Source organism: Esox lucius, chromosome 1 (genome assembly GCF_011004845.1).
Source record: "Esox lucius isolate fEsoLuc1 chromosome 1, fEsoLuc1.pri, whole genome shotgun sequence".
NCBI classification, from domain to species: domain Eukaryota; kingdom Metazoa; phylum Chordata; class Actinopteri; order Esociformes; family Esocidae; genus Esox; species Esox lucius.
The window spans coordinates 33530225-33553490 of NC_047569.1; the positions used below are offsets into that span (position 1 = coordinate 33530225).

Below are 23266 nucleotides of genomic sequence, written 5' to 3' on the forward strand. Positions count from 1 at the left end.
TATTTTTCATTCACGTGGTGTGTACATTGAATGTGTGTAATGTTACATATGACATTAAACATATTTTATACTGCATGTGAACATGTCCCGTGGGCTCCTGAGATTATCATATGGATTTTATACAATTGTGTCTACATCTTCACCAAAGGTGCTTGAATTAAATCATTTTAACCAAAGACATTCTACTTTCTTTAATTGTGTACATGTATGAAATGTCTTCATCCTCCAAGATTAGACACACAAAAATGAATAGCCTACTACAATAGTCCAGGTTCTACAGTTAGTGCAAAATTGTTTGTGACATTTAAAACATGCATAAAATTGTGCAACAGGGTCTGCTAATCCTTGAACAAACTGGGGGCACTGGTATATTAATATATATGGAGACATCCCAAAAAACTTGCTATATTTTGCCATAACCAGATCAGCTTTTTTTCTGTCATCTCCTAAATCAAACATGATATTTATATTTGAGTTGCGTGACAACCATATACCACGTAACATTTCACCTGATACACACACAAACAACGATACGTCTTTCGTTATCAGCCAGCCAATAGAATCTTAGCAATTTTGCATTATTTCGCATAGCCCTCCCCAACAACAAACTGAGTTTTATTTATGTGTTGTATTCTTAACGAAGCTAAAACACTTTGCTTTGTCAACGTCAAAAAAGCGTACATTAATTTAATGAAAAAGTAATGTCATGTTGAGCATAAATATTTTGTAACCGTAACTGAAACGATTGTCTTCCCTATTAGGTATAAATAGTCATCGGAAGATCCCACATCACTGCCCGGATGATCTTCGGTGGTCCGAGGTGCAGGCTTCAAACCTGTAGCTGCTTAGCGGCAGAGTGGTTCAATTCCACCTTTCGGGCGTGTGTTTACTGTATTTCCCGAATGTTGGACTTTGATCTCTCAATATTTGTGTCATATTCTGTTCCTTGCCGAAACTGTGCAGGCATCGTAAATTCTCGCTCGTAGTCATGTTTCTTCAGATCTGTGCCGAAGACAGCTAGCGAAAGTCACCGCACTAAATTGATCTTGCGAATTTACATGTCTGGCTACTGTAATAATCCCCCATAGACTTCCCAAACCCCAGTACGGTTTGTCATGTCGGCTTTTGATGTGTTCCCGGGTAAACCTTTGAGAAAAAACTCAGTGGTATTTTTTTCTTCTGTTTCTGATACAACATACTTTTAATGGATTTCTTACAAATGTTTACCATGGCCGTTTGATATTCCCTTTTTGGTTTTATTATGTTTGGATCAACATGCAGCCTATTATTAAAAAATTATTGTTCAGTCATATCGGCAAAAAGACTGATGATGGCATCACTCGATAGATGGAATCACTGGAATCCTTTAATAAAAACATAGGTTTTTTGGCCATACTTCAATTTTTTCTGCAATAAATAATGCTTGTTTATTATGACGAACCAATTGAAGACAGCACATGATATATGCACAGCTCAAACATATTAGCAATAAGAGCAACTATGTGGTAGGAACAGCTTTAAAAGCAGCTACGAGTAAGCAGGGCTAATTATTACCCCTAGTGCACTATAACAGGAAATTTTGTTGACTGGTCAGGCTCGGTCATGCTCTAGAGACTCCTCGTGGTCGGTTGGATGGCTGCAACTTGGTGCTGGCGAGTACTAGAGTTAACTATGTGATAAGAAGCAAAGAGGCTTGGAGAGATTTTCGACTCTCCATCCGGATGCTGCTGGAATTTGCTGCCATAACACAAGAACGTTGTGAAAAATTAGCAGAAATTAGACTTCATTAATTTGGTAAGGGAGAAATGTGATCCCAATCATTCACCCGGTAATGCATACAGTTTACTCACGGTCAAAAGCTGTATGGGGAGAGTATACATGCACATCTCCACTTATCTACAAGTGCGTCCAATGACGATACATTTTACTGGCATCTGACTTTTTTATTTTAGTGACTTGACAATTATATACAATGTTATATTATACCTAACACAGACATAAACAACTCCACGTCTTTTATTACCAGCTAGCCAATGGAATCTGAGGCATTTGCATGATTTCCCATATCCCTCCCCCAACAACAAACCGAGTTTAATTTCAGTGTTTCCTTTCGTATAACGAAACGGAAACACTTCTCATTGTGAGTGTCAGAAATGCTTACGTTAATTTGATTAAGTGATAATGTCGCATTTACGTTCAATATTTTGTAACCCTAAGTGAAATAGTTGTATACCCTGCTAGGTATAAAATGCCACTGGAAGGTCACTTGTAAATGCCCGGATGAGCCTCGGTGGTCCGGGGTGCAGGCTTCAAACCTGTAGCTGCTTAGCGGCAGAGTGGTTCAATTCCACCTTTCGGGCGTATGTTGCTTGATACACTCAAGATAGGCATTGGAATTAGTCTAAGTCGTATAGTGTCTGTTGCATGCCGGAAGGTTTGTGTTCGTCACTCTCTCTCCTGCTTTTATTCGAAGATACGTTTCCCTATCCGTAGCTGAGTAAGTGTAGTAATAGGTCTTAAAATGCATTTTGGTGTTCATGATAATATGACAACTTTGCGTAGTGGCTGCAGTGCAGAGCGGAAGTACATCATGACTGACAAGTTCAACCAACCAGTCACCACATCATCCTACTCTTTCTTAACCAATCAATGATCTTGTTTGAGTGGGCGTCTCCATACTTTCCGGAAACGTCTCCATGTCCTTGATTACGAAGTAACGTGGGGATAAATAAGTGCATTTCCAAATCAAAGGTGAGATGCATTTTCATCTAAAATGTGTGTTTTGCAAAATTTAGGAATTATAAATAACTTCCTCATCATGCCTGTCTTATTCTGCTAGTGAGCCCAACGTTGTTGTATGCTAACCGAGACAAGTTAACAGCAATATATATCTATTGCAGCTAGCTGGCTACTACTGTTGTTTATATCTAAAGTGGCTGGCTATCTACACAGACTATTTAATATTTTATACTGATGAAGCTTTTCTACCTAGATTGCCTGGTACATAGTTTAACACATTATGTGCAATGGACTGCTAACGTATGAAGGAATTCTAAAGAAACGCATCTTAAAAAATACTCACGTTTTTTGAAATTTTGATTTGTTTATCTACCTAGGCGGGTGTCAAAACAAGTCCAGTAACCATGCCTCTCCACAAGTACCCCCCTAAGATCTGGGAAGCACTGAAACTGAAGCAGGGAATCTACAGCCGCCTCCCCCAGCATTACCTTCGATCCCTGGAGCAAACCAGGCCGCCCACGCCAGTCCACTGGAAGCCCCTTGGAGTAAAGTTCAGGGCAAACCCCAAAACAGGGCACAAGGAGCGGGTCCAAGACGTCCCAATCCCCATCTACTACCCCCCAGAGTCCCACGATGGCCTATGGGGAGGTGAGGGGTGGATATCCGGTTTCAGATATGCCAGCAACGACAAGGTAAGTTGTATGTAGCGTAGGGAGTTGAGAGACACAATCAGTATTTGTTTCCCTGATATCCACGCGCACGTCCAACTGTGTGACTTAACGCTGTCACTTTTCTCAGATGTCCAACAGGCTGAAGAAGGTCTGGAAGCCACAACTGTTCGTCAGAGAGCTGTACAGTGAGATCCTCGATCACAGGTTCACCATCACTGTCACAGCTCGCACGCTCAATCTGATTGACGCTGCCTACGGTTTTGACTTCTACATCCTGAAGGTGACAAGAGCCTCTAGTTTGTTGTCGGGTGTCGAGTCTGTACATATTGAACAGATGCCGCTTAACCCTTAACGCGGGGTTACTCATTCCATGGCATGAGACTTGTTGATTCTTCTCTGAATGTGACGCTATGTAATATCTCTTTTTAACACTGTTCTCTCCAGACACCGAAAGAAGACCTAAACTCCAAGCTGGGGATGGACCTGAAGCGGGCCATGCTCCTACGGCTGGCATTTAAAGACACCCAGCTCTACCCAGAAGACCCTGCCAAGAGGGAGAAGATCTACGCCAAGTACAAGGTGGGTGAGTTGTGTTTTAGGTTATAACGTCTTGACCTCTAACTCCTGATCAACCTTTGGTCTTGTGCTTTGTTTAAGATGCAAGTGGAAAACACTTGCTGTCAGTGCTACAAAAATAGTTTATAATGAAGATCTAATGACATCTTTCCTGTCTCTCCCTGTCGTTCTGTGGTCACTTGTTTTCCCTTGGTCTCAGCAGCAGTTTGAGATCCCTGCAGAAGAGGCTGAGTGGGTGGGCCTGAGTCTAGAGGAGGCTGTGGAGAAACAGAGACAGCTGGAACACAAGGTAACTGCCTTCATTTTAGTCACATGGTGTCACTCAGTAATGACCTGATCCGGTTGAAGATGGACAGTCAATGTTGATAACATTATTGACATTGTAGATTATATCCGTTCTGCTGATTTATTTTCTCTGACAAAAATGTTACATTGTGTCGCAGGAACCAGAGCCCCTGTTCAAGAGCTGTGTGGAGAAGCTGGTCAAGGAGCTGGCCGTGCAGAAACTCTCTGAGCCACAACTAGTGGAGAAGAAATAAGACACTGTCTGGGGAGCACTGAGGTCACCTGTGTACAGTTTCATCTGGTGGCCACTTGGTACCAATACAATACACCTTATTTATTCAGGTCATATTTTTCCAGCAGGACACATTTAAATCCATAAAAATGGAGTGAATAGAAAGGTCTTGGGGGAAGATCATTTTGAATATTCCTATTTCTATGTTCAAATTCAGGTTGTGACCATGTGATATTCTCCCACCCGGATGTGAGATCTACATTGATCTTTGCCATTTTCTTTGTCCGACTAATAAAATATTATCTTTTTTATTCTGGTTTTATTCTCAATGACTTAATATTGTTCTTGTGGTTTTACTGGACTGTGTCTCTTTTTGCCTGATCTCAGTGGTGGTGATTTATGCAGTCTGCTAGAAGGAAAGTGTTTTTAACATAACGCTAATTATAAACAACAGGTTGTCAAAACAACATGCATTAGCAAATTAGAGGTAAAAACTAGAAAGGCCAAGTGGGTCATTTTAACTTAATTTGAAAACTGGAGTATTTCTGTCATTAGCACTCAAGCCCCAGCCCTAGTCAACACATTCATTTTGTTCTATTTTCTTAGTCACATGCAGGTCATGTGTTGTATTTCTATATGTTTTATCAAAAAGAGATTGAGATTTTCAAAACATATGCCAAGAGCTATGCTCTTTCATAATATTAATTACATTTTTGCAAGGGTAAGCCCTTGGCAACACAATAACTGAGGACGAGGACATTTTATTTGATGTTATATTTTTTTAATTCTCAAGACACCAAATCAATAGCATGCAGTGCTTTCAGGAATTATTTTAACCCCTTTTACACATTTTATGTTATACCCTTATTCTGAAATGTGTTGAATATACTTTTCCTTATCAATCTACACACACAATACCTGATAATGAAAAAGCAAAAACATTATTTATTTGCAAATTTAAAAATGAAAAACAGAAGTATCACATTTACGTTTAGACCCTTCGCGATGACTCTTTTTGAGCTCAGCTGCATCCTATTTCCATTCATCATCCTTGAGGTTTTCTACCTGGGGTCAATTCAATTGACTGGACATGACTTGGCAAGGCACACACCTGTCTATATAAGGTTCCACTGTTGATTGTGTGTCAGTGCAAAAAAACCAAGCCACAAAGTCTAAGGTCTTGTCCCTGGAGCATTGAGACAGGATTGTGGTGAGGCCCAGATCTGGGGAAGGGTACCAAAATTTTTTTGTAGCGTTGAAGGGCCCCAAGAACACAGTGGCCTTCATCATTCTGAAGTGGATGATGTTTGAAATCAACAACAGTCGTTTTGGGCTGGCCGCCCAACCAAACTGAGCAATCAGAGGAATAGGGTTTTGGTCAGGGAGGTAGCCAGGAACCCACAGAGTCCCTGTGTGGAGATGGAAGAACCTCCCAGAAGGAAATCCATCTCTGCAGCACTCCACCATTCAGGTCATTATGGTAGAGTGGCCAGGAGGAAGCCACTCTTCAGTAAAAGGCAAATGACAGCCCACTTGCAGTTTGCCAGAAGGAACCTTAAGGATTCTTAGACCGCGAGGAACAATATTTTCTGGTCTGATGAAATCAATATTGAACTCTTGCCTGAATGCCAAGCAGTGCTTGTCATCTAGCCAGTACCAAGCCTACAGTGAAGCATGGTGTTGGGAGCATAATGATCTGGTGATGTTTTTCAATGGAACTGGGACGATTCAGAACAGGAAATGAAACATACAGTAATATGACTAATGCAATGTACCTTTTCTATCGTTTGCCAATGTTTTTAAAGAATCCGTCACCACAGAGCAGGGCAGTCATAGAATATCAGGCCAGATTGTTAATCTTAACACCAGTTACCCCTTAACACCAATATCCCCTCAACACCAGTCACCCCTTAACACCAGTCACCCCTTAACACCAATCGCCCCTTAACACCAATAGCCCCTAAACACCAGTCACCTCTTAACACCAGTCACCTCTTAACATCAGTCACCCCTAAACACCAGTCACCTCTTAACACCAGTCACCTCTTAACACCAGTCACCTCTTAACATCAGTCACTCCTCAACACCAGTCACCTCTTAACACCAGTCACCCTTTAAATCTACTGCAACACCACTTAACCCTTATCCCCACTAAGCCCTTAACACCACTTAGCCCTCAACACCAGAAGTGCAAATAGAAGAGGGAAGAAAATATTCAAGCATAAAGTACAATGTATGTTACAAGTGGGATGTATAGATGTGCAGTGAGGGCAAATGCAAGTACAAATGGCCATTCTACATGTTCTTAGCAACACTCACCCTTTAACTCGCAGGTATAACAGAAAGACCAGACACACAGCTTGGCTCTCTTGTAAACAATGTGGTTAATGTGTGACTAAGTTGACGCCTCCAGCGGACTGCACATGACAGCTGTAACTGTTTCCGTTATCAAATGGTGTGTGGTTACTACACATCTAGGGCGGGGAATCCCTGCTGGTTGGGGGACTCCCGTGGGTGTGGTAACCTAAGCAACAAAGGGGTGTCTAACAACTATCTGTTGACAGGTTCAGCCTCACCTTATTAGGACAGGAAATGTTACATGGCAGGTCCTGGAATTACCCCTGAAGTAATGTATGATGATACCGAACTGTCAACCAGTCCTTATAAAGTTTTGAAATCCTGTCCTCATCCCATTAGACTGGTTGCAAGTCTGAGTTGGGAATGTACAGTACGCAAACTTAAAAGCACAGGAGAAAAAACTAAGCAGATAAGACAAGATCCAGTGGATTGCATACATTTTCATCCCAAGTCAGATGGAACAGTCAATCAAACCTTGTCTAGATTAACTGGGGAGCAAGACAGGCATTTGCCTAATCTACCAACCAATCATCTTCCACAACATGTTCTACTGGTCTTGTGCACACAACTACCAACCAATCATTTTACACAACATCTTCTACTGGTCATGTGCACCCAACTACCAACCAATCATCTTCCACAACATCTTCTGCTGGTCTTGTGCACCCAGCTACCAACCAACCATCTTCCACAACATCTTCTGCTGGTCTTGTGCACCCAACTACCAACCAATCATCTTCCACAACATCTTCTGCTGGTCTTGTGCACCCAGCTACCAACCAACCATCTTCCACAACATCTTCTGCTGGTCTTGTGCACCCAACTACCAACCAATCATCTTCCATTACATCTTCTACTGGTCTTGTGCACCCAACTACCAACCAATCATCTTCCACAACATCTTCTACTGGTCTTGTGCACCCAACTACCAACCACTAAGCTGTAACATTGCTGTTGTGAGACAGGTTCTGCTGAGCTGTCTCGCTATATAGATTTTGCAATGACATGGGGTAGAACAGTTCCAGTCATTGCGGAAGATCTAAAATGCCCTGGGGGCCTGTGTGTAATTGGGCTTTGCGCTGCTCCACATAGACAGGCAGATGTCAGCGAGGCCTGCCTCGTCTCGTTGTGCACCAGCAACTCCTTCTGGTCGGCCAGGTGCCTGTAAGCTCAATTATGGTTGAGCAGAACTGCGGTCGATTGGTGGTCGCTCCCGGCTCCTTGCTCACATACTCCTCCCCGTCTGGGACCAGAGCCCAATGTCCATTTGCACCCTTGACATGTGTGTCGTGTCAACACTTCAGTTGTCTTCCTATGAAAGAGAGTGATGGTCCAAAAAACTGTTGAGGAGTTGTGATGAGGCGAGGACACAGTTGTGTACTGAACCTCTCTAAAATCGGAGGGAAGATAATGTGGTGCAAAAAAAAAAATCTCTTAGTTTCATTTTTAAGTAAGCATTTCTCTATCCATCGATGTCTGCTGTAAAGGAACGAAAGGAGGCAGTTGCTTCTGCGCAGTCAGCAATTCAGCAGGCCAGACTTCATATGGACTATTCCGAGGTAGACCTGGAGGCCCGAAACACTGATGTTTCTCCTGGCGGCAGTTAGCTTTCCCAATTCAGACTTGATATGTAAGAGTTTAGTGCTTGTTTCCTTTCATAATCGTGTGCATACGTTTCCATTATGTTATAGGAAAGCTGGTGGGCGGGGCCAGTTAATAGAGTTCTAAGCTTCTGTGGACAGACAAGCATTAGTATGCCTGTTTATGTTTTAAGTGCCTTTTTTTCATGTTCTGAGATTTACAGAGCTCTTTATTTAATGTTCTGAGATTAACAGAGCTCTTTATTTAATGTGGGTTCTGGGATTATTAGAGCATCTTTATTTAAGGTGAGTTCTGGGATTAATAGATCGCTTTATTTAATGAGTTCTGAGGTTAATAGGGCCCTTTTGCTGCTTGGTTAATAAAGCATTATCTGAGAGTAAAAAGGTTATATTGTCACTTTGTAAACCTGTTCTGGATTAAACTCAAACACTAAACTTAAGACAACATAATTCTTTAAAATTGATCAAAATTGTATGGATTCAAAGAGGCTATGAATATTGGAGGTTGAAAACTTTTACAATCACATCACTATTGTGTTGTGATACTTTTACATCTTAGTAGAACCATTGTGGTTTAGCCAGTGACCACATTAGCAGCTAAAAGAAGATAGGTGCTGCATATTTTTTTCCACAAAGAGATCAGTCAGCCAACCAAGTCAGGATTCCCCTGGCTCCCCAGAAAAAACCTCTGTGTATCAACTCCAAATAATAACATCTGCTAGAAAGTGCAGAATAGTACACATTTACGCAATAATATGTTCAAGAACTTTAATTAGAGCTGCAACCACTGTATATGTTGAACCCACTAGGTGGCAGTAGAGAAGTCCTCTAAGATAAATTACAGCCAAAACTGCCAAGTCATACTGATCTATGCGTATCAGTCCTGAGTCTTCTCCTCATAGCTGCTCTAAGTGGTAATTTTTATACATACATAAAATATGTCAAAAAACTTTCTTACATATATACTGTATGTTATGTTTTGGAACACGAGAGGAGTGTAGAGGAGATTTTGTGTCAGTGTCTCTGTGTATAGTTAGATGAAAGTGGCAACTGTCTATTGGCTTACTAGCCTTGGTGCAATGATTAAATGTCTGTGGGAACAGATATTGTGCTACAGATTATAGGACCAAAATACAAAACCCAAACTTCCTTTATAAACAAAAATGGTACCCGCAAGTTCTTCTGAAACTGGGGAAGTAGATTAAGTGCATAAGTAGCAAAATTCTCAAATGTCAACAAATAACTGCGTGACATGCTGTGATGTGACTGTGTCCCTAAACCAAATGTTTGGGTGCGTAATGTTAACCTTTCGATTAAAGTATATAGACACTTACTGGGAAGCAGCAAACATCTCTAGAATGAGGAGGTACAACTCTTAGCTCAGGGCATTGGTATGTAGCCCTGCTCAACATATCTATGGGGAGGTTCGTGGAAATGCTTTGTAATGCATTCTTATTACTACTCCTCTGTATTACTTCATGGGAATATTTTCTTCAGCATCCCAGAGTAAAGGTTTGTACAGTGGGACCATAAAATGTGTAGAAAACCCCCCATTAATGTCAGTGTTCTGATTATACCTAGGTATTACATTTAGAACAGCCCAGTCTATTAGGAATATGTCAGGGTATCGATCTATCATATCTGAGAAGCAGTTAGGTGACTGTGTACCACAGACTGTAACATGAAACCTTTGAAACTGGTCAAAGACCAGAGCGGAGTTTCCCTGTGGCTTACGCCATGCTATTTCCAGTGTTGATCAACAGCAAAATGCAGTAAACGCAGTAACACAGGAGCTTGGACTTGGCCTCAGTCCATGGGAAAAGCACAGGGACAACTTTTAACTTGGATATTCAACAAATATTCACTGTTCATAAAAAATAATAAAGACGCTATTCATTCAAACCAGTCATATGTTAACGGTGATATTAACCACATAAAAAAGAGCTACTGCAATGCGGATTTGACTGAATTGATTTACAAAAACAACCATTTTAAGCAGTGCTACTCATAGGCTGTCTTGGGGAGTCACTGCTGATGCAGTGAGTCATCATTATGCAGTACTGATCATCTAGCAATATGCCTGTCTGTTCTGGGAACAAGCAGTCATGTCATTTACTATAAGATGCTGATAGGGTTAAAAATCATGGTGAAATCACATGGTTTTCGTTAAAGAGGCCTTTGGAATGTGAATGGGTGGGATGGACCACGACGGGAAAGAAAGCTTTTAGTTAAAAATAGGACTGCATTGAATGTCACCAAGCCTTGAACACAGCGACCGGCCGGTGGGGAGAAAGACACTGGCTTTTGATTCTCTCTGAGACTCTAAGTTCCCAGAGGGTTTCGTTCATTGTCTTCATTGTTTATCAGCTTGAGCTTCCTTTCAAACTGAGAAAACTTTCATTGAGATTAAATGTCCATTTTTGACCAGTTCTGTCAGAGAACACACAAATGAGACATGAGGTGGTTGACTTTCATGATTTAGGCAATGGCTATAGACAAAATAGCTACATGCCTGAAAACACTCCTATCCACTATAAAAGCAATAATAGTGACCTTTTAATCCACTGAAGAGCTGATGAAACGGCCTGGAAGAAGACCAAAGTTATTTATGCCCCACACGAAGTAAGAACGATGGCTTGAGGAATAATAAAATATAAAATACAGAATCACAGTTGAAGACGTGCAGCAGTTGGTTAAATCTAGAGGGCCCCAAGTCAGCAAAGCTACAATTTGACTTGCCAACAAGCTATTTTATATTTTGCCAGAAGAAGGATTTTTACTGTCGTTAAGCCATAAACATTATCTGGAGCTTGCTAAACATATTTGGAACATTAATTAGGACCAGGTTCCATGGTTACACCAGAGTTGGGTGTGATGAAGAGGGATGGTCTTGCAGAAGAAAAAACATAATCCCTGCTGTGTCATTTGGAGGGTGGACTTTAACAGGCCCTTCGACCTGGTTAGGATTTCTGGCATGACTGACTATGTCAAGGAGGCTAAAATTGAGTCATGGTTGGATCTTCCAGGAGCACAATGACCTAAAGCATTCTTCCAGAACCACACAAAAATATCTTACTGACCACAGAATCATGTCTTGGCAAAAGCCATCCCAATCCCCAGACGCCAACCCCGCTGAAAACCTGGCAAAAAACGCCTTGCCTTTTGACACGTTTTGTGCAAAATATGTATTTTTTGTTTAAGATGTATCTTTTGTACAGTTTTACCTCAAACTTAAAAGTTAGACCTGACTCACATTGAGTGTAAAGTAGCGAATGAACAAACAAAAAAAAAAATCTGTTTTTGGGGCAAATCTTTACTGAGGGAGACTATTATTTATTGATTGTTACCAAATAACCCTCCATTGCCCATCATTTTGCCATTATTGTTTTTGTAATTAGTTTATTTTTGAAAAGATAAGGACAAAAAGTCAAAATGCTACAACGGGAATGCTGAACTGAATATGAACAAGTTTTATTGAATAGCATTTCCAATGAACTACAGGCGATCAGCAAGTTGGACTGGCCGTTTTCTACTGTAAATGATTAGTTTTTACAATATACAGAGTCACGTGGTGGATTAAAGAGGTTGAAACTCATTTCAACATTCAAACAAACGTTCAGTACACAAAGAATGTCTCATCGGAGAGAAACATTAAAAACACTAGAGAATCAGTGGTCCCTTTCTCAATTCCTCCATAGACAGAATATCTTGCATGAACAGTTAAATGCTTGGTTTTGATGTGAGGGATTCCCTGTAAGTCCTTGTGGACATTGGTCCTCCAGAATGTACACAATGTGAGGATGAAAAAAATAAAAGTGACAAGGCAGAGGAGCCGAGTCGGAGTCCACTTTCTATTTGCTGAGTGCATTGCAACGTCCTCTTAAAGCACAGATAGTCCTAGCGGAGGGCACACTTGCTGTGTCAGTATCGCTGGCTCCTCAGGAGGGAGCTCCATGCTATCTGTGAGTGCTGAGTGGCCAAGGCTATTTAGCCATAGGCAAACGTTAGCAGCATGGTGAAGGCATCTTGGGACACCCTGAGGCTTGGGTCTCTCGGGTCTTCTCTAGAAAGTTGAAATTTAACTTTCAGGGGATCTGGTAGTGTGTGGGGGAAGGAGGAACTGGGTCTTACGTTATAGGCTCGTCCAGCGAGGCCTTTGTGATCAACGGGTATACACCATTAGGATACACAGTGACCTAGAAACTGCTAGAAACGGTGTGTGTCTGAACTCACCCGCTTACCTCAGTTGGGTTTAGAGGACATTCACAGCACATACAGTTAGGGATTTTACACACACTACATTTCTGGTCTGTGGACCAACACAACAAAAGCAAACTCATTCACTACACAGGTGCTACGTTTCAACCAGAGCCAATTACGAGAGGGGGGGGGGGGGTGTTGGACCCTCATAGTTCACCCTCTGTCTTGACCTGGACCAAACCGCGGCCGTCATTATCACACTGGCCCAGGTCCAGAGGGGCTGGTCCTGGGAGGGACAGCGGAAGGCAGGGGGCTGATTCCCGTAGTGGGGCCTGATTCTCGTTGACCAGCTGGTTGAACTGCACGTCATTATAGTAGCCTAAGTCCTGCCCGGATACACCCAGGGTGACATTGTCCATTTCGCCCTGAGCAAAGTTTGACCCCTGGTCAAAGCTAAAGATGGTGGGGTCATACAACTCCAGTAGATGAGTTATTGTGCAGATGTCCTCCGGGCTAATTGTCTGGCTGAAAAGGTTGTCATCCTGGGGATCACTGTAGTGGATCTCCCCCAAGGTCGAGGCCCCTGGCTGGGCAGGAAGGGGCATCTCGTCCAGAGCCGGACAGCTCTCAGCCGGCCCAAAGTGAAAGGCCTCAAATGGCTGGGATGAGGGGGCTTCCACTGCAGCCACATTCTTAGCTGTGACGGGACAGGAAGTGGACTTGCATTAGAAAATGTTACTGACTAACAGTCATTAGCTGTGATGGGACAGGAAGTGGACTTGCATTAGAAAATGTTACAGACTAACAGTCATTAGCTGTGATGGGACAGGAAGTGGACTTGCATTAGAAAATGTTACAGACTAACAGTTATTAGCTGTGATGGGACAGGAAGTGGACTTGCATTAGAAAATGTTACAGACTAACAGTCATTTGGTTTAGTGAAGCTGCAGTGGAAAGCCTAGTTGACCCCTTTTTCACTTTCTTTTTTTACTTTCTGTCCTGAAATAGGCAGCAGGCGTTTCAGATGGAGAGAGGGGGAGAGAGAGAGAGAGAGAGAGAATGATGCCAATCCTTACCGGCAACACAGGATCGATCTGTGAAGCTGATGTCTGTCTTTATCTTCCTCTTCCGCTTCACTTCGTATGGATCTGAACACAACATCAAAACAGAAGTAATTTGTTTCCCAATTCAGGTTACGAGGTTGTTCTTAAATTCTAACAACAATCTGTTTGTGTAACAGTCAGGTCTCCACATCAGGCTGGTGTAACATCATTCAACATTATAAACTAGGCCATTCGATTCTTGAATTCTGACTGGCTGACAGCCATGGTTTTTGACACCGTAAACCACAGGTTTGAAATCGCATCACAGTTTACCACTCCAATTGCATTGGTAGCCAGTCTGGTCATGGGGTCTGTTCATGGGGTCTGTTCGTGGGGTCTGTTCGTGGGGTCTGTTCGTGGGGTCTGTTCGTGGGGTCTGTTCGTGGGGTCTGTTCGTGGGGTCTGTTCATGCTTTGCGCTGCCGTTTTGTGAGCTCGACGAGGAGCAGCAAGTTGTAAAATGCTGATTGATGGTTTTGATAAACAAATCTTGTCGAATCATCGAGCTTCGTTCACGTCTCTAGTTTGGCAGCATTTTGGCTTTTCAGCAGAGGTGTTGGTATAACATCAACTGTATGTCAACCCCTGCTTGATTAAAGTAGCCCACTACGCAAACATCACCTGGTATCAAATATCCCCGGAGGAACACAGAAACACAAAGAAACAACAGAACTTTGTCTCCCCAATGCATTCAAGCAGCCCTCAGCGTCAGTCTAATCAGGCTAAAGAGATGACAAGAGCAATGGCTGTGTGTGTGTGTGTGTGTGTGTGTATGTAGCAGCTGATATGTGCCTGTACTGTGTGGTTGAGAATAGAGGGTTTCAGGAGCTTCCAGTACCCTCAGTATAAAATGGTAAAACAAAGCTTGTGACACGTTTAATACATTGCACTGTCTTCCTGGATTAGCTAATGTTGCGTCTTTCACGCCCCTATCAGGGCATATATAACTTATCAGTAATGCAGTGTGTGGATCTACAACCGGGCCATTGGCATGTAGTAGAGGGAGCCTTCAGAGCCGGCGCCTTGTCTGACCTGAGTTCTGTGGCTGGTAGCTAAACGTGACGGGGTCACTGTCCATGTGGTCCGAGAGACGGCGCAGGAACACGTTGACCTCCACTTCCTCCCCCACGTCCTGTTCCTGGTAAGGCGGGGTCTTAAACACGATAGCAATCTGCCGGTGAACATCCGTCTGGGCAAACTCCGCCTTGGCCTCCCACGACCCCCGTTTGAAGATGATCTCTATGTCATCTGAGGGTGCAAGAAACACACAGAAATGCGCGCGCACACACACACACACACACACACATATACACACAAACACATTTAGCAAGTACCGCCCCGTCAGGCTTCATTACTTCAACAGTGTAATTGTGGAAAGATCGCACATGATTTGTCACAATGTTGTTTTTCCTATAGGCGTTAACTTCCCTTTTTCATTTTTTAGATAAGAGCGTGCTTGTCTTATTTATCTATTACCACTCAGACTATATCTCACCTTTCTGGACTTTGTCGCAAAGCATGTAGATCTCCGTTTTTCCAGAGCATGGTCCTTTAACAATGTTCAGGCGGTTGATCTTCAGCTCTGATGTGGTGGTCGCCTCTGTCAACACACACACACACACAAGCACACTCACACACATTTAGCACCTGCTGAGTGTTTCAGGAAGGAAGTACATTTACATACAAGTGGTAATATTAATACCGGTTGGTATTGTGTTTGAATGCTGTTGATGTCGTTGTGTATATGTGGCTGTGTCTGTGTGATCTTACTCTTGTCATAGATTGGGTTGGACACAACCGGATTGAGGAGGTCTCTCTTGCCATCCTCCCACTCCAGCTCACACTGGAAACAGAGCCGAACCACATTCATATCCATGTCTTCAATGCTCCTGGACTGGCCCGCTGAACAACGGAGAGGGGTTTTATACCACATGACAATGACCCTACAACTTCTTGTATACTAACTTTGAATTGTTTCTTTGTGTTAATCCATAACTTCAGTGCACGTGTCAGGGCTCTGCTCACTTTTAAAGGGGTCAATTTTCTGACTCCGTCTCTTCTCTAGTGAAGCGTCTAATTCCTTCCTTCTTACACACTGGATCCCCAGGTTAGCAAAACTGAACACAAACATGGTCGGTTAACAGCCACTAAGAACAATCTATTTCACAGTAAACCAGTATTTGCTCTGTGCGGGCATAGAATATGCAAACAAATGGAAGGATATTAGGATAAAGAGAAAGAAAGAGGATATGGACTTCTAGGAGTTGAAGGGAGTAAGGCAATCAGACCAAAAATGATTGGCAGAATAATAGTAAACTGTTAATTCGAGAGCAGGGAAAAAGGAGGTGATGGAATGAGAGCGTGAAGGAAAGAGCAGCGAAAGAGAGAGTCCTGGTGAGGGAGCAGGAAAAAAGTGTGATGGAGAGAGCAGGGAAAGAGAAGGTGATGGAGAGAGCAGGGAAAGAGAGAGTGATGGAGAGAACAGGGAAAGAGAGGTATACCTGTGACGTCTGTTGTTGTGGGGGTTAAAACTGACCACACAGATTCCTGTACCATCAGCACAGTCCTTACCCACAAGGCAGTGGGGGTGTGGGCGGTACGGGTAGTCTTTGGTCACCAGGGAAACGGTGACCGTCACTTTCTTGATGTGCTGAATGGGACCCTGAAGCTGAAAGAGGGAGGAGAGAGAGATGGTGAATGAAATGGAAATGACAGAAATGAAAGGAGGATGGGGAGAGGGGGAGGCCTGGAGAAATACGCATCAGTATAACCGCCATTCTTCCTCCAACACAAACGAGAGCATGATTAAAAACTACGGTGAATAACCAACGTTTATTCTGCACCTCTCCCTTTCCGCTGTCAAACCTTGCACTTGAAAGTGTCTGAAAGTGTTCTCAGAAAGCAGCCGTACCTTGTAGCTAGTAGTTATGTATAGTGCTTTAATGTGGGAAGGGGTGGTTGTTGGGGGGGGGGGTAATCCCCTCTGTTTGGACCACACAAAGTGTGGATTTGTGGGGTACTTTCTATTTCACTTACATTGATCTCCTCCACACTGAACCCCTCCCTACTCTGCCGCAATGCTTGCCTCTAAAGTTTGAGGGCGGAGGGGAGTGGGGGGCAGGGGGGGGAACCACCAAAGATTCCATCAACCTCCTTCCATTTCCCACACAAACAACACAAATCCTGTGCAATGAATGCAATGAACGCGTGGAACAAACAATGTCGGGCTTGGATCCATTTATTCTGACGTGGATCATTGAGTGACAGGCCCTGCCGTCATTAGCAGGCGTCACCTGGCGCCAGGGTATCAGGGTGTAATTGTTCATAATAACAACACAAATGGGTGGAATTGGTACAGTTCCATCCCAACAGCCGGGAATACTTTACATAGAAGCCCCCCGTCACCACCAGCACCACCACCATCACCACCATCATCATGTACCATCCACCTGGCTGATGCCAGAATGATCAGCATACACAGTGGACATTCAAACATGTCCGCCCATAAGGAATGAGGCGACGGTTTAAGTGTTACATGACCAGTCAGAATGCATTACCAGTAAGCCTAACTCTAAAAAGGCCAAGCGGGTCACTTTGACTAAAAATATTTTATAGAAATATCTCAGTAATTTTTTTAGTCATGCACCCCGCCCTCCCCCATACTTGACTTTGCTAACGTCTATGTAACACATGAATGTTGTGAGAATATTCTTTTCACCAACAGAATGTGTTATTAGCTGTTTTAAAGTGTCTTATCTTACTTAGGCCCTACAGATAAGATGGCTTGGATTTCTATTTTGTAGCAGAAATATAAGGTTTCTAAAACAATGGAAAATCTCTCTGGAAATGTAAGTGTTGAACTAATTTCAAAATGTTTACAAGGATAACAGAGATTTCACACAAGCACGCAGAAACAGAAACAAAGCAATGCAAATGCTGCCCGGTTATTTAAAACTATAACTTTTATACATTAATTTAATGACAACCAAGAACTTCAAAAACATAACCACATTAGTCATTTGCATATTTAAATATTTATCAAACTGCCATATTTTTTTTCATTATTTATTTTTATGCTAGTCAAAATTACTCATCACTGGCAGGAAGGTCAGTCCTAAAAAAGCTTGGCACTTCTAGTGTTCTGAAGGTCAAATCAGGGTACCTCTATGGCAGGCAGGGTCTTGCTGGAGTCCCCACTGTTGGCCCCCAGGATGCTACCGGCCGAGCGGCCCTCACACTCGTAGCGGAACCTCATGCCTCTCTCTTTGGGCTGCTCCGCCACAGCCAGGGTGGGCCTCTCCAGGATCCGGTCCAGCAGATCCGTTTCTGCCTGGCCCTGTTGAGGGGGACACGTCTGCCCCCTGGATGGTCCGGCGGATACCCGTCCCCCTCGGCGATGTGCCGACATTTCTCTGGGGCCGGCGGGGTGCTGATGGACGGGGCAGTTTACCTACGGACACATTGGTTGAAGTCAAGGCAGGGTGATGAACGGTCGATGTACAAAACATGGCCACGCCAAAGAAAATGAAAAACATTTAAAAGCTGCTGCATCCAAAACATCAATCTCATGGCACTGACGGTCAAATAGCGAGGAGCTGTTAAAAAGCAGCGCAGAATATCTTATCGACATACGAATACTTTCTCAGCGTGTCCTCATTTGACATATTCGCTAGCATGCCTCCCTGTCGACCGTTGAACTAGAGAACAAACATCTTCCGTTTCTGGTTAACCCCTGTACACTTCCGTCTCTCCACCAGCTCACGCCGTGGAGATGCATGACTGTTTTTCACCCAGCACATCGAAATCTCTGTAGCTCCATCTGACTGTCTGAGTCCTCACAATACTAACATTAGTACACTTAAATCAGATAGGAAACAAAGGCATGTGATTATTATTTACAGGGGGGGGAAAAACTCTCCCACTCTCACACACAAATATATATATAAATATATACGCATACACCCACTCTGGCTTTACACTTTTGGTTCAACCACATACCTTCTTAATCAACAGCCTGTGTGAAGAATCCCTACAGGCCAGAAACAATTCACCAAAGCAAGTCAGGAAACAAAGAAAAACACGCTGACCGACTTCAGAGATCGTCGTCTTCCTTCGTTAATACAAGTCCAACTACAGCTCTAGTCTATCTAAACAAAACCGCTATACCTAGATCAAGCATGTGTGAGATCATTGTTGCTGTTTCTAGACATGGTTTGTTGCAGAGTCTGGGGCATGCCTTACCGCCTCTACACAAAAGCTGATAGCATTAAGCCAACTGAGCCGGGAGGCGCATGCTCAGGAAACAGGAAGCTGAAATGGTCTAAAGCATATCAACGAATTGGAAAAGCTGAAAAGAATGTGAACTTTCAACCTAAAAGGGTTGGGTCCTGGACAACAAGGAAGGCAAAGCGAAAGTAGGGATCAGATTACACCCTTTCTCAGAGTCCTTGAATCCGTTCTCCTCCCCCACGGGAGGCCACAACGCACAGCAGAAGGGGGTGTGTCAACTAACAGTGTGTCACAAGGCAGTGCTTTCAGTCACAGACCACACTAGTCTCACTGTGAGTTCCAGACTGTTACCTAGGCATGACAACAGGGCTCTGGTCTCGTCCAATAGTGTGAGCAGGCACAACAAACAAAAAAAAGACTTAAGGCAGAGCTGCACACCTTGCCCTTAACCGCATGTACAGAACAAACATCAGCAATATGCATGTAATCTCTCTTGGTTGAAAAGGAACATAGTTAGAAAATGAATGAAAGAATATTTAATTACCCATAACAGAAACTTTAAAGAACCAAATACAATCTACACAACCACAAATTAGTTGCATTGGTATTTATTCAAATAATACATTTTAAAAGCGGTCTATAAGCGTTTCGTGTCACGTGTTGGGTTTTTCTGGACCCCAAGGAAGAAGAGCAGCGGCTCTGATAAAATCTAATGAACATTCCAATAAAAAAAAATAATAATGTTTTAACAACATGAAAGAGATGCCTTACAGGTCAAAAGTACCAGTGAATGCAGGCAAACAAGTTCCTTTTCATAAGTTGGGTTTCATTTAGCTTGTAGTCGTCTGTCTACCATGGTGCACACCCCATATTATATGAAGTAAGCAGTAGACCACAGCTTTGATAACATCAAAGGATTGCAAACACGTACATGTGGACCACGTGGTTTACAGTACGCTATATGTTTCTGTGACATTGTCTCCAACAACAATCAACTAAGACACTGGCAGATAAGTTGTTTCTTTGAAACAAACCAGGCTAGCTACAAAAATCAAAGCTAAGCACTACATAGTAACTAAAAGACAACCTCTCCTTTAACCCATTAAAAATAGCATTTTCCGGGAACCAGTGGCCTAACGAAATATCTCCCTCCTGGGGGCTAATTGTTTATGAAACATTACATTTTCCATCAACAGTCTATTTATTGTTATGTATTCTTGGTTAAACCCTTGTAAGGCCTGTCGGTACATACCCTGGAGGACGTGCCCCTTGACACCAGCAAGGGGGATGAGGAGGGGGGCATCCTGGGCTTCACCCTGCAGTTCGGGGGCTGCAAGTCCAGGTCTGCAGGGGGATGTGTAGGTCTGGGGAGACTGAATTCAGTCTCTGGCGGACATGGAAACCCTATGTCTTTAGAGATCAAATCCTGAATGATGTCTGAAAACATTTATAGAATGTGATAATGAGAACCACTCGACAAACAATGTTGGGGACATTCAAAGTGAGCTGCTGTGTTCGTATCTGGGTGTCTCCGTATGGGAACCACAGCCTAAACAAGCTACATACAACATTATGGTATGAGAAGGACTTGCTTTATTGTATACTCACCCAAATCGTCTGCTGTGGAACAGAGAGAAGGAAATATAGTTAACTCATGAGTAATTACTTTTATAAGGACAATGTAATGCAGGATATTTGCAGGTTCCATAAAAACCTTTTAAACGCCACCTGGATTAGAATTTTATACCAATTAGCTAACTCATGAGTAATAACTTTTATAAGGACAATGTAATACACGATATCTGCAGGTTCTATAAGTACCTTTTTAATGCCACTTGGAATGCAATTTAATACCAATTTCTAGGTCTATACAAACCACAAAAATGCTAATAATCCACTCCAGAAATGAACTCATATTGGCAAACTGACCATTTTTAGAGCTGGATCTTCCACTAAAGGGCATGGTACATCATCTCACCTTGATCTACTACTTTAGCCATCAGAATACTTCTATATTTTGTTGATGTCTTATTGATGTCTATGATGTGTCCAGACGGTGTGGTCCATTTTGTTTAAGGTCATGTGGAACTTCCATGCACTGCCGGTTAAGCGCAACCATGGATACGATGCTGGTTCCCAGAGATGCAGATAGCATAGTGATTGAGTCATGTCAGTAAACTAGAGTTGCTGGTGAGAATCTCTGACCGTAAAACCTTAACAGGCTTGTTGAGTAAGGCCCAATTGCTCACTCGGGTGAAGAGCCACTGGCAAAAATGTTGAGTAAGCCCATGGAAAAATTATTGCTAAATGAATGAATTATTGCTAAAACAGCATACCTCCTACATTGACTGGTTCCCAAAACTTTTCAGTAACTGTAGCACCAACATAATCTTGTTCTGCTTGGAGCACCTCTGAAGTACCCCCTAATTGTTTATTTCACTAGTAAGCCTATGGTGCCATGATGTTTTCAAGTACCCCCGTGGAGAGGCCAAATACCCCCCAGGGGTCCTAATACCCCTGCAGCAATAAATGTCTAAAACGCTGGGTTGCCCAATAGCACTTGTTTAGTTTAACTCAATTGGCTAATCATTCAAGCCGGGTCAAATTACCCATTTTACTTTAACACTGTAGTTGTACTTGCTATGAGCCACGTCACAAGTCCCACATAGTGGGTGGCGATGTAGATGTTTGCCTTTTAGACCAAAGCCCCTCTCCCTTTTTTCTCCGTTTCTCTATATATTGGTGCAAGGAGCGGGAAGACAACGCATGGCCAGGGAGTGTAGAAATCTCTTCAACCGTGGCAACAAATATAAAAAAAGACAGTCGTTTTCCCCACAAATGGGTCGAACGTTACAGCAGTAGATTCGATACTGTTTTCTTCTGGGTGAAGGGCAGAAAAGCTAAGTGACTCGCATGACCACAGCAACCACCACAGTAAAACCGGCATATGGGCAGGGTAGAAACTTTCTTTTACAGGAATAATAAGAATTATGCATTATCTTGGTAATAGGCAAATAACACTATATCCATAATCATTAGGGCTAGATCATGTTCCACATGTCTAGAGTCGTTATCTACCAAATGAAATTACTTCGCTGCTCTCGCAACGCATCCTGCGTAATCGTAATATCACACACATAAGGTATGTAATACTCAAGGTTGAATTTGCCGTGTTCGCAAAAGTTAAGCAGAAGCAGCATCTGGGATAGTATTTTCAAGAGTTTTGAGAACGGTTTTTAACACAATGTAAAGTTAAATTACACCTATATATTTTTAAAGACACGCAGACACCCTGTAGTAATATAGGTTAAACCGGTAGACCAGAGAGCGTAATATCTCTGAAGTGGGTGTTGGCTGTCAGTGTCACGTTTCTGAAGAATGACAACATCCACAAACTCAATTGGATAGCACAGTAGTGTATGCCGCTTACATTTAAACAGTTCCGTGACAATGGGAAACACTATTATATCAAATAGGTACATGAGCATGCTAATTTGAAAACAGAATAGACACCGTACAGATGACCTCAGAGTATGTATACGGAAAGTGTCTTACTTGAAGTACCGTTCTGGACACTCATGTTTCTCATCGCACCGACGACTTATCCTGGAAATAAGATGCTTGATCGCGAAGTTTAAAATCTGTCCTATTTACCGGGACCGATCATGTCGTAGTAATTCTAGGCTAATATACTACTAGCTATCATCCTCTACTTTCTTGCTTCGACGTGCGTTCCGTTAACTAAAAAGGTTCTACCGCTCCAGCAACCTATGCGAATAGCTCAGACATTAGATGACACGCCCCACTCGTTTGAGCCATTAGTTCCGCATTTGCTGGATGTATTTGACTGGCTGTTTGGATAGGTGGAAATCCCCTTACGTCACCGCATGGGAAAACCCCAGGGCAGTGTTCGTTCGGCGTTATGAACCCAAGTCTGCTAATAATTTGGCCAACAATATTTAGTTAAAAACAGTTGCGTAAATAGAGCTGGTTGTTATTAGCCGGGGGGGGGGGGCTAGTAACAATACTCTTTTACTTGTACGGCATAAACATTTCTCAAGGTTGCGTCATTCAATTGCGAACGTTTTATTTGCGTTTTGTCAAACATACGTTATATTGCAGGTCGCCGCAGTCTGTATAGAATAGACAGCATGACACCTGAGTGCATATAACCAATGATATACCGTGTAAAATAGCTAATTGCTACTCAGTCGAAACTCAGTTCCCTAAAAGGGAAAACACTGCCATCTAGAGCTGGAATAAATCAACGTAA

The 23266-nt window shown here is 42.8% G+C and overlaps 2 protein-coding genes across 6 annotated transcripts; one reads left to right on the forward strand and one right to left on the reverse strand.

The window, feature by feature from the left end:
- The first annotated feature begins 2377 nt into the window (after window positions 1-2377).
- On the forward strand, window positions 2378-4814 carry mrpl28 (mitochondrial ribosomal protein L28). Of its 4 annotated transcripts, none has more exons than XM_013133737.3 (6): window positions 2378-2751; window positions 3113-3431; window positions 3538-3690; window positions 3855-3989; window positions 4186-4275; window positions 4430-4814. In XM_013133737.3, the coding sequence occupies exons 2-6, from the start codon at window positions 3144-3146 to the stop codon at window positions 4523-4525; spliced, it is 762 nt and encodes a 253-aa protein (XP_012989191.2). In that variant the 5' UTR covers window positions 2378-2751; window positions 3113-3143; the 3' UTR covers window positions 4526-4814. The 4 variants fall into 4 exon arrangements, with proteins under 4 accessions (XP_012989191.2, XP_019901501.2, XP_019901487.2 ...); XM_020045942.2 differs by having other exon boundaries at window positions 4189-4275; XM_020045928.2 differs by having other exon boundaries at window positions 3117-3431.
- Window positions 4815-11909: 7095 nt separating this feature from the next.
- Window positions 11910-22910, reverse strand: relb (v-rel avian reticuloendotheliosis viral oncogene homolog B). Of its 2 annotated transcripts, XM_010872586.5 has the most exons (11): window positions 22549-22910; window positions 20602-20613; window positions 20246-20430; window positions 17927-18214; window positions 16266-16432; window positions 15790-15881; window positions 15535-15666; window positions 15260-15364; window positions 14797-15012; window positions 13739-13810; window positions 11910-13359 (listed from the first exon to the last, which is right to left on the reverse strand). In XM_010872586.5, exons 1-11 carry the CDS (start codon window positions 22580-22582, stop codon window positions 12869-12871), a joined length of 1794 nt encoding a protein of 597 aa, XP_010870888.2. In that variant the 5' UTR covers window positions 22583-22910; the 3' UTR covers window positions 11910-12868. The 2 variants fall into 2 exon arrangements, with proteins under 2 accessions (XP_010870888.2, XP_010870904.2); XM_010872602.5 differs by lacking the exons at window positions 20246-20430; window positions 20602-20613; window positions 22549-22910 and adding an exon at window positions 18763-19539.
- Between the last annotated feature and the right edge of the window lie 356 nt (window positions 22911-23266).